This window comes from Apium graveolens, chromosome 6, assembly GCF_009905375.1.
Source record: "Apium graveolens cultivar Ventura chromosome 6, ASM990537v1, whole genome shotgun sequence".
Classification (NCBI taxonomy): Eukaryota; Viridiplantae; Streptophyta; class Magnoliopsida; order Apiales; family Apiaceae; genus Apium; species Apium graveolens.
This window is the reverse complement of record NC_133652.1, coordinates 15,985,854-15,997,385: the sequence shown is the minus strand read 5'-3', so window position 1 is coordinate 15,997,385 and position 11,532 is coordinate 15,985,854. Positions and strand designations below refer to the sequence as shown.

General features: G+C 34.5%; 2 protein-coding genes across 2 annotated transcripts; one reads left to right on the top strand and one right to left on the bottom strand.

Moving 5' to 3' along the window:
- Positions 1-4,332: 4,332 nt before the first annotated feature.
- Positions 4,333-6,408, top strand: LOC141667939 (protein PHLOEM PROTEIN 2-LIKE A8-like). Its single transcript, XM_074474590.1, has 5 exons — positions 4,333-5,102; positions 5,361-5,430; positions 5,519-5,610; positions 5,702-5,755; positions 5,964-6,408. Exons 1-5 carry the CDS (start codon positions 4,624-4,626, stop codon positions 6,352-6,354), a joined length of 1,086 nt encoding a protein of 361 aa, XP_074330691.1. The 5' UTR covers positions 4,333-4,623; the 3' UTR covers positions 6,355-6,408.
- An 861-nt stretch (positions 6,409-7,269) lies between these two features.
- On the bottom strand, positions 7,270-10,610 carry LOC141667940 (putative transmembrane ascorbate ferrireductase 4). Its single transcript, XM_074474591.1, has 4 exons — positions 10,224-10,610; positions 9,947-9,998; positions 9,622-9,818; positions 7,270-7,807 (listed from the first exon to the last, which is right to left on the bottom strand). Exons 1-4 carry the CDS (start codon positions 10,389-10,391, stop codon positions 7,490-7,492), a joined length of 735 nt encoding a protein of 244 aa, XP_074330692.1. The 5' UTR covers positions 10,392-10,610; the 3' UTR covers positions 7,270-7,489.
- Between the last annotated feature and the right edge of the window lie 922 nt (positions 10,611-11,532).

The window sequence follows — 11,532 nt, the reverse complement described above, 5'->3', positions numbered from 1 at the left end:
CTTATTGCAAGACCGCTGTTGTTGAAAACAAAATTACCTACATCTATTTGGGGTCACACAATACTTCATGCTGCTAATATTATTAGGATTATACCAACTTCTTACAACCAACATTCTCCGCTACAACTGGTACTTGGTCAAGTTCCTAATATTTCTCACTTCAAAATTTTCGGAAGTGTTGTATATGTACCGATTGCTCCACCACAAAGATCGAAGATGGGAGCTCAAAGAAGAGTAGGTATCTATGTTGGTTTTGATTCCACATCTATAATTAGATATCTGGAGCCTCTAACCGGAGACTCATTTACCGCAAGATATGCAGATTGTCATTTTGACGAGTCTATGTTTCCTCCCTTAATGGGAGATAAACATTCAAATAAAGTTAATCCTGACATAACATAGAATGCTTCAGGATTATATTTTCTAGATCCACGTACCGGTCAATGCGAACTTGAAGTTAAAAGAATTATTCATATATAAAATATCGCAAACCAAATTCCTGACGTATTTAACGATTCTAAAAATATAACTAAATCTCATATACCTGCAGTAAATACTCCAGCTAGAATAGATATACCAATTCAAAAATAAGATACAAAAGAATTGGTTACAGAATCAAAGCTACGCCTGAAGCGTGGTAGACCGGTCGGTGCAAAAGATGTTGCACCACGAAAAAGAAAAATAAAAGAAATTACCCTTGAAGTGGCACATGCTCCAGAAGAAGCAAATACCCCTGAAGTGGTATTATCTCCTGAAGAGATTCCAGTCCCTGAAGATACGAGATTAAACAATCATGAAATTTTAATAAATTATATGCATGATATGAAATTATGGGATCGAAGTAAAGCCATAATCGATGATGTATTTGTGTATTCCGCAGCATTGGATGTAGACATAAATTATGATCCTGAACCACAAAGTGTGGATGAATGTCGTCGAAGAAAAGACTGGACAAAATGGAAAGAATCCAAACAGAATTAAATTCATTGCGTAAAAGAGAAGTATTGGGACATGTTGTCCAAACACCAATTGGTGTGAACCCTATTGGGAATAAATGGGTATTCAAAAGAAAACGAAATGAAAAGAATGAAATTATGAGATATAAAGCCCGACTTGTAGCACACGGATTTTCTCAAAGGCCTGACATTGATTATCAAGAGACATACCCGCCAGTGATGAATGGAATTACTTTTCGTTTTATATTAGGTATGGCATCTAAAGAAAAATTGGAAACACGACTTATGGACGTCGTTATCCCATACCTGTATGGTTCACTTGATAGTGAATTTTTTATAAAAGTCCCAGAAGGGTTAAAAATGGATGAGTTCAAGAAACCTCGTCATATATACTCCATTAAACTTCAACGGTCATTGTATGGATTGAAACAATCTGGTCGTATGTGGTATAATAGACTAAGTCGTTATTTACAAAAGAATGGGTATATTAGTAACCAAATTTCTCCATGCGTTTTTATCAAAAAATCAAAAACTGGTTTTGTGATTATTGTTGTATATGTGGATGATTTAAATCATGTAGGAACAGCTACGGAGATTAATGATGATGTCATATACCTAAAGACAGAGTTTGAAATGAAAGATCTTGGAAGGACAAAATATTATCTTGGGATACAAGTCGAGTACTTGTCAACATGAATTTTCCTCCACCAATCCATATATACAGAAAAGGTTTTGAACAGATTTTACATGGATAAATCTCATCCATTGACTACTCCGATGGTGGTTAGATCTTAGAGCCTGATAAAGATCTATTTCGACCATGAGAAGATGATAAAGAGGTTCTTGGTCCTGAAATCCCATACCTAAGTGCAATTGGTGCACTTATGTATCTTGCAAATAATACAAGGCCGGATATTGCATTTGTTGTGAATTTATTGGCTAGATTTAGCTCCGCTCCAATGGATAGACATTGGAATGGGATCAAACATATATTTCGTTATCTTCGTGGAACAATTGATTTTGGGTTATTCTTCCCGAAAAACTCAACAGCTCAGTTGATCGGATATGCAGACGTTGGATATTTGTCAGATCCTCATTTTGGCAAATCACAAACTGGATATGTATTTACATATTGCGGTGCAACCATTTCCTGGAAATCCACGAAGCAAACTACAGTGGCAACCTCAACAAATCACTCAGAACTCATTACAATTCATGAAGCCAGTAGAGAATGTGTTTGGTTGCGGTCTATCATCAAGAATATTCAAGAATCATGTGGATTACCGGACATCACAAGAAGTTCTACTGTCATGTTTGAGGACAACACTGCATGCATTGATCAACTTAAGGAAGGATATATCAAAGGAGACAAGATGAAGCACATTTCACCAAAATTCTTTTACACTCACGAGCTTCAAAAGAATGGAGAAATTGATATACGACAAATTCGTTCATGTGACAACCTTGCGAATTTATTCACGAAATCATTACTGAATTCAATATTTGGGAAGTTACGACATAACATTGGAATGCGTTGACTCAAGAATTTGTTACAACAAAACTTCGGAGAATGATTAATTTTTCCAAGGGGAGATTGTACTCTTTTTCCTTCGCCAAGTTTTTATATCACTGGGTTTTTCTTTGACAAGGTTTTAACGAGGTAATTTATGATCCACATTATCATGACAATCAAAGGGGAGTGTTATAAGTTGATTGTCATGTAGTCAAAAGTTAAATAGTAAGGCTAGATTCATAGGAGTAGAAATTTCACATTGCATTTAATAAACATGTTGTTTGTGTTGGCTATAAATAGCCTCACTTTTTATAGATGAAGATGCACCAAAACAGCTTCTTTTTTCTCCCTACACAGTTCTCTTTATCTCCCTTTCTGCCCTATTTAGTTTTACAGAGGTTCGATATAATACTGTTATAACTAGTATTTTACAACAAATCACAAATTATTTGTGCATCTTTCTTGTATAGTACTCCCTCCGTCCCACTCAGTTCTTTACATTGGGGGACGGGGGCTCGACACGCACTTTAATGCTCTTATTAAATGTAGTTACATATTTTTTTGTTAATTTTTTTTATTCTAAATAAAAATATGATGTTCAAATTTTAATAAAAAAAAGAAAATTTTAAAAATAAATTACATAAATATATTTTATAGTTGCCTTAAAATGCGTGTCAAGCGTGTGAAAAAAATTGTAAAAAAAATGAGAGGTACGGAAGTAATATATGTTTGGGTAAAAAGGATTTTAACTTATATGGGCTTTTGGCCCGTTTCACTTTGCACCAGCCTATGTGACAAAACAAATGAATGATCATATTTAGCCCATTTTAATTGATAAATTGAAAGTTAAAAATGCTAATTTTGAGCGTTTTATTTTTTTCTCCGAGCATGTTCTTGTCTTACCCTTGTGACCGGCGAGCTTCCTTTTTCTGTCTTTCTTTTATGTATACTTGTATTTTTGTTCGAAATATCTGCTTATGTTTAATTTTATGCAATTTTTTATATTTAGTTTATTTTAGGGGATTATTTATTTGAAAAAATGCTTAAATATGTGAAGTAGTTTGCTTATAATGTACATAATTTTAAAAAATTCGTTTTAACATTTTCTTTTTTATAACTTTATTACGTAATATTTATTTATTTTTATTTTATTGTGATGCTTATATTACATAAATGTTGTAATTTTAATTTACCTTTTTAGTAATTTGTATTTCAATATTGCTATTTTAAATTTTGTCTTTTGAATTTTATATTCATGTATTACTCTATTATATTATAATTTTGTATTTTTTTAAAAAAAATTATTACTTTTAAGTTATAATTTAGTAAACACATAATCAACTTATAAGTAATTTATACACAAAATTATCCAAATTACTAAATAACTTATAAATTAAGTTATAAATTACAATTGTTAATATAACTTATATTACATTTTTAAACTTTTTATATTTTTTAAGAAACCCGTCATAATCATGTACACGTTGTGCATCCACATTGAACACTTATTTGAAGTACGGAATATTTTTACTTATAAAATTTGTACACACAGGAATACCAAACATTACATATAATATAATAACTTGTAAGTTTCCTACTGTTTTACATTACACAAGTAGCCATGTGGGCTAAGTAAATTTAAGTCGGGGATTTGATCAAGTCCTCCCCTGATGAACACATGCATCGCAAGTTCGCAACTACTTGGAAAATGTGTGTGCGGTCAATTTGTTGTTTGTCTCTTGTCTGACATTACAGTTTATTAGTACGCACAACTTGGATAATGAAAGCACTAATCAATCCAAATTACTACTACTGTCTTATATTATACTCAGTCTACATTGAATCGAGCAATGCTTCTGTATGCACCACCTACCTACTCTTTAAAATTTTATACAACGATGCTAGGATCATAGAACCTTCACTGTCCTTACTTCTCATTTCCATGGTCTTTGATTAAATATAATTTTTCACTGATTTAGTGATTTACTGTTTTACAGTTTACTTTACTCAAAAATGCAGAGCACTGCTGGATTAAGTTAGTATAAATATAAGGTTGATTAGGCTTGCTGTGCTCCACAAACCATTCATATGCTCGTAAAATTATTCACAAGTTAGCTATTACTTTTCTTCTTGCTGCTCCTATACGAATATCTAATGGCTTATAGTCCACCAAACACTCCTTATTGGGTGTTCTTGAGCTTCAGAGGTCAAGATACACGAAACAACATCACCAGCCATCTATACAGAAACCTAAATGAAGCTGGAGTCAAGACTTTCAGAGACGACGATGCCTTGCGAAGGGGGGAAGAGATCTCAGCAGAGCTACTGAATGCTATTCGTGCGTCCAAGATCTGTGTCATTGTTTTCTCTAAAAATTACGGAGACTCGAAATGGTGTCTTGATGAGCTTCAAGAGATCATGGAAAGCAGGAGAAAGAGCGGGGGGCAGGTGGTGGTCATTCCCGTATTTTACAACGTTGATCCATCGGATGTGCGTCACCAGAGAGGGACATTTGAAAAGGCTTTTCAGAAACACCAAGGGCGTCACGGGGCTGAGTCTGTAAAGAAATGGAGAAATGCTCTCACCACGGCTTCTAATCTCTCCGGATATGATCTCCACCAAGATGCACATGGGTAAAACTTCGACTAGTTACTAGTCTACTTCGGTACTTCATTAAATTGTAGGCGTGTAATATAATTAGGTTATCATGCATGACTTGTATCTGTTAAAGAGTATAAAATCCAGTTGAAGCCTGCCTCTAGCACCTTAAGGTTTTAGAGGTCTTTCCTCTGCCACCTTAAGGGGTTTTAGAGCGACTGGTTACTAAACAATATGAACTTAACCCTTACAGGAACGAAGGTTACTTAACAATATGAAATTAACCCTTACAGGAACGAAGGAGATCTGGTTCAGAAAGTTGTGGCATATGTTCGTCAAAAACTACAACCAATCATAGATAAGGTACTTTCAGAATATGTACATTATAATGTTCCTCCGTATGAGATTACTCTCGGTTAACGTGTAATTATTGCATGTTTGTTCTCTCCAGATGTATGCTGTCCAAGTGCCTGCTGATAAGCTGGAAATAGACCACGGGAATAACTCGAAAAAATGGAACTGGTTTGTTGACGGAAATGATAGGTTAGTTCGTACACAAGTTGAAATTGCTGCTTGTAATATTAGTACCTCTAGCTAGAACTCATCGATTCAACTCCAAATTGTTTGATACCAGAATTCCTACATGGTGGACCTCCAGAAGACTAAACAATGATAACTGGGGAGAAGGGTAAGATTTCTTATTTCATTGTTTCAAGTTCCATCTAAACCACAACAAAAGATCATGTATTGCAAATCTCAAATCTGTAATTTCATTCTAAGATTTATTTTACATAGCATATTAAAGTTACAATATCTATTGAAGGATGCAATTCAGAGCTAATATTTATGCGCTTAATCATGCATATTATGATATCATAATTGCTTCGATTTTGCAGAACAGAGATTGCTGAGGTGAAGAAAGAGTATTGGCTACACATAGCCGGAGAGTATGAGGAAAACTTACTGACAGCAGGCTGGACATACGAGGTTCATTTTGTGGTGAAGCTAAAACAAGACCTGGAAATGGAACGTACAGCAAAGCTTATACTTGATGCTCCAAACGGGACCAGCCAAGAGAGCAGAGAAAATTTAATGGGGAAACCAAGGGATCAGTGGATAGAGATTAAAGTAGGGGAATTCAAGGCTCAAAATCGCGGTGGAAAGGTTGAATTTTCTCTCTACGCAAGTGAAGATGATACCATTCGTAAGAAAGGCATATACGTCCTTGGTGCTCAGATTGTACCTGTGTTCTTCCCTCGAATAAACACGTATGAGTATGGCCGCTAAGAACACATGTTACGCCAGTTTTGTTGAATATGAAGTTGTTTGAAATTTGTTGAATGCTTGGATGTTCGGTGAATGTCCAGTGCAAACATATATATTCTATAAGATTTTATTTATAAAAATCCATGGGCTCGTTAATAATTTGAAGATGGGGGAGGGCCTGGAGACTTCGTTTCCCTTTATATCTCCAGTATTTTCCTTTTTATCCTCATTCCTCGCTTGGAACAATTTGTTGCTGGACTAGTAGAATATCCACAGACGGATCCAAATGCACTAAAATATTAAGGTGAGAGAGGAAGGTCCGAACATGATCTAATACTCATTAACATCCATGTCGCATAAGTAAAGAAAAGCTAGCTGAGAATCATCCCTCAGCACCAACCATTCCTGGGATCAGCGCAAGGAAACTGAACTTCCCTGGTTCTCTCCTCGAGCAAATCAAAACACACGATCCTCCCCTCGTATTTTGCAAAATATGCAATCCCGCTAACACATATAGACGGTGGATGAGAACTGAACGAGTTAATAACACATATATATCTCTCGATATATATGTCTGTGATTCTTCCATCTTGTATGAGGATGCAAAAACAAGTTATGAGACTTGTGTGTTTGAATAATGTGTGTAAAAAGAGAGTGTTATCGAGAGCTCCGTAGAATATTTGTAAGACAACAGATTTAGTATTCTCAAGGCACAACTTCAAGTGTTGGTTCTAATTTATATCAAATGACCAAAACCAAAGTTGAACCAGAGTTTAGTGTTTCAAGATATATCCAGTATCTTAAATAGAGATGGATGCAACCTTAAAAGTATCTGTTTTTTTTTTATTTTACCCAATGTGTTTCAACAATGCCACAACATAAAGCAATTTATATCCATATAGACCTTTATCTGTGGTATTGAGTTGGAGAGAACTATATAGGAATGTGACATCTGATCACCAAAATGATGTAATACAGAATCAACTCTACCTTTCATACTATAACAGCAAGAATTAAAACTCAAGAGCCAACAAGAGCAGAAGTTGCTAAAGAATGCTGCTCTTGGATCTTCATACTATCACCTGAAACTCTACTTCGACTCATTTTATAGTACATTACAACAAAAAAATAATGCAATGATGGACATGCATTTGAGTTAAGAAGTCAAACACTTGCCATTTGAATACACAGTCTGTAAACTACGCTGCTTTGGTGAAACTGCTGCTAATATCACAAGACCGCTAAGAAGAACCAAACCAATTCCTAAACAGTTAACGACTGTAGACTCAGTGCAACGCTTCATTACGCGTCCATTTGCTTGCAAAAAGGTCAACTTTTCAAGAAGCCCTGTCTCAGCTGTTGCTACTGCCAGCCCATACGTGTAGAGACCAAGGAAGACATGCCAAGGCAATACTCGTGCTCTTATATTTCGCATTTCAACTTTGTGCCAAAAGTTCAAGAAACCCATCAACCACTGCATTAGGTGAAAGCACACAATATCAAGAACCGTTCTCTAGTTATATGATCTTTCGATAATTCAACTGTTATATATAGTGAAGCATGACATGTATCAATACATTTCAGTCATCTGCCAAGCAGGGTTGTTGAAAAGGGGTCTTCAACTTAATAAGAATAGAACTATGACCTTGTCAAGCGGGCAGAAGAAAGCAGATAACTTTTGCTATTAGGCTTTTCCTGAATCTTACAGGATTTCTATTTAAGAAACCTTAATACTTTTCTTACTCTTTTGCTCATCATTGTGGTATACATCTCACAACTATCTTATCCGGACATTTTATATCATTGGACATATGTTAGACACTCGGAACTGGTATGAACACTGGACGGTTCATTTTGGGCAAAACTCGACAATTGTTTTTTAACATTACAGACACTTTGACAAGTTTTATGTTTTCCAGTTGATTCATGGTAACATAGTTCCGCAGCCTAATATTCCAAATACTGTGTTTTTTATTTCTTTCCACGGTTTGTCAATTTATATAATTACCACTTGCCACCATGGCACCGAAAGATAAAATATCTTTTTTATTCCCTACAACCTGTTGAATTCTACTTTAAAAATAAGACCTGTAAACTATTGTGCATTACTTTGGTCCTTCCAAAAGAGACATGCTTCACCTGGAGAGCCATAGGTATAAAAAGAATCCCGGTGGAAAATATAGGATCTGTTCAGTATGTGTTGCTAAGAATACATGTTACGCCAACTCTGTTGAAGATAGTAAATGTTAATAATCCAAATTTAGTTGGCATGGCTAGGAGAGATTCGGTTCGGTTCAGCAGTTCAATAAAAAAACACTACGCCAATGCATGTCCATAGTTGAATGAAACCAGAGATAGCTACAGTTATCCTTGTCACATCATCAATTAACAACAAATGAAATGCAAGTCGGCCCACTTTAAATGAAAGTTGAAAGAGTTGGATAAAATGTTAGTTAAATGTGAAATTAGTTGGTTGCAATTTCAGTTTAGCACCAGAAAGCATTTTTTGGTGCCATCTTATAATTTATAACAATGAATATAGTCATTTTGCATTAGCATTGGAGACTCTCAAATGTGTTATTATCTGCCAGAAATAGTATTCCCCTTGCACACTATCTAAAAGCTGGTAGTTCGAAATGACATTTTCTAGAGATCATTTTTAACAGAATGAAATGCTCTACTTGAGAAAAGAAAAGGTTTACACAGTATATAGCCTGCATATATGTTATATGCTAATTAATTCACGTCTTTAAATTCATAAGTTTTAATTCTTCAAGCTAATTTCGTCTTACAGATGATTTAAATGACTGAATTCACAAGTCTGCATAGGTCTACTCAATCCAAAATGCCAAATTTGCTATTGAGGTGGGGGGGAGGGTATTTGGACATCAGAGTTGTTTGGGACAGATGCCGAGGGGGATTCCACTAGGTTCTGGTGGGATTAGTATAGTCTAATGTACTGAAGTCACCTCGCGAGCAATCGAAAATAGAAAAGAAAAAGGAAAATGCTCGAAAAGTCTGAGATTTGAAATAAATAGTGGTGCATATAATTGCTAAAACCCTTGGGACACCTAAAGTAATAATAGAAACTTGTTGCTTATCAAATTGAATAAACAAGGGGCCAATGTGGAGGGACCACAGATAAAGGAATCACCATCACACCATAATTATGAAAAAGAACACAAAGAAATTTATAATTATCATCTTTAATCCAGTATTCAGATTTCAGTTTCATCGATAAAATAACAAGAAATTGATTTCAACTCAAGATAAAAATCAAGAACAAACCTGAGCTCCAAACAATGAAATGCAGAGTATACCCATCCATGAATGCAAACTGTAGAAATTAGCTACTACTCCCCTTTCGCCTCGAAATCTAGTCCAAATCCCAAATATTCCAGAAGCCAAAGCCACCCCTTGAAGGCACAAATGTACTGATTTCTTCAAATTTTTCGAACCCGGCAGCCATCTATGCACTAAAATCGCTGCATAGGGTAATTAAACAAATAAATTAACAATGCAATTTAATAACAAAAACCCATAATCAAATCTTTCTTTATTCAAGTAAACAAGCTATGCATTATTATTTACAGTAATTTAACTGTTAAAATACCTTCTCCACTGATGACAATAAAACCAATAACCATTAGTAAGGGATGAAGCACCTATCATAAGCCAAAATGCCACAACTTTAGCTCAAATGCAAGTATGTAACTACACACATCTAAATAAACATTTTCATAACAGATATACACACTAGAGGGAGGGAGAGAGAGGGAGAGAGAGAGGGGGAAAGAGAGAGAGGGGGGAGGGAGAGGGAGAGAGGGAGAGGGAGGGAGAGAGAGAGAGAGAGAGAGAGAGAGAGAGAGAGAGTTATACTTGGTACTTACAGCATAGATGAGGTCTTGTTGAGAAGAAGGACGATGATGACGAAGGAAGCTGGTCTGGAAATAAAAACCCCACGTGAGCACAAGAAGAGCAACTAGTAGAGCAGAGAGTCTTGCAAGAAACACAAGTGAGAGTAATGAAGGTGGTAAGATTGTTGCTACTTTAGCCATTTCTAGTTAATTTTGCAGGGAGCTAGTTTGCTGCTGTTGCAGCTTTCTAATTATTACAGTTCTAGCGAACCGACACTACTGTTGATGACTTTAAGTTTAGATCCCACCAGTTAAGACAATACAATAATACAAAAGTCTTTGTACAGAGCTATCGGTTAAAGCAAATAAACTGAGTCACTGCATTTGTTTATTCTTGAGAATTGTTTGGTGTTTTGGACTGTCTTATATCCATTATTATGTAACCAGCTGTGTTTTTCTTATTCTTTTCCTAGGTCTTAATGACTTCATAGTTTATACAGGACCCTGAAGTTTGTACATAGTTTTTTACAGAAAATAATTATTCTCTCCGTCAGTTAATTTTTATACGTGCACTATTTGTATATATTTCGAGATTTTTATAAAGTATAATTTTATAATTTTTTTTTAATTTTTTTTTAATAAAAGTTTAAATATGAAATTTTTGTTCAGAAAAAAAATTAAAAATTATTGTGAAATTATATTTTAAATAAATATTAAAAAAACATGCTAAAAAGTAATGTATATAATTTAATGAGACAGAGGGAGTAACATTTTAGATGTCGAAAAGTTTAGACTTTATTTGATGCTGGGATCAGATAGAGATCGGTCAGGGAAACAAGAGTAATGCAGACCTAAAAGAAATGAAGAGACTCTGTGATTTATTTTTGTTGACCCTCTCTTTGCAAATTGAAGTGGCTGCCACTCTGAAATTAGGTTTGGAAAATTTTAAAATAAATAATTTATAATTTAAAATAAATAAGTGACTTATAAATTATAAGTAGTTAAATTAAGTTATATAAGTGTTTGGATAATTTTACTTATAAATCAAAAAAATTTACTTAAATAAATCAAAATAAATAAATTTCAAATATAATTATCTTAATTCATGAATTTTAGACTAGATTAATAAAAATAAATATTTTAAAACTTAAGTTAATAAAAAGACGAAATATCAAAATAAGTTGAAAAAAAGTACTCCCTCTGTCCTTTTGATTTGTTATCAAAAGGATTGGACACGGAGATTAAGAAATATGTATACAGTAGTGAAAAAAAAAAAAAAAAAAAGTGGGTGAAGTGACGGGACCCATTGATTTTTAATGTATAAAAAAGACATAGTGGGGTA

Coding starts and splice junctions, on each gene's coding strand:
- LOC141667939 (XM_074474590.1), top strand. CDS start 4,624: ATGGCTTATAGTCCACCAAACACTCCTTATTGGGTGTTCTTGAGCTTC. Junction 5,103..5,360: donor CTCCACCAAGATGCACATGG/GTAAAACTTCGA, acceptor TAACCCTTACAG/GAACGAAGGAGATCTGGTTC. Junction 5,431..5,518: donor TACAACCAATCATAGATAAG/GTACTTTCAGAA, acceptor TGTTCTCTCCAG/ATGTATGCTGTCCAAGTGCC.
- LOC141667940 (XM_074474591.1), bottom strand. CDS start 10,391: ATGGCTAAAGTAGCAACAATCTTACCACCTTCATTACTCTCACTTGTG. Junction 9,999..10,223: donor AACAAGACCTCATCTATGCT/GTAAGTACCAAG, acceptor GGCTTATGATAG/GTGCTTCATCCCTTACTAAT. Junction 7,808..9,621: donor TTTCATTGTTTGGAGCTCAG/GTTTGTTCTTGA, acceptor CACCTAATGCAG/TGGTTGATGGGTTTCTTGAA.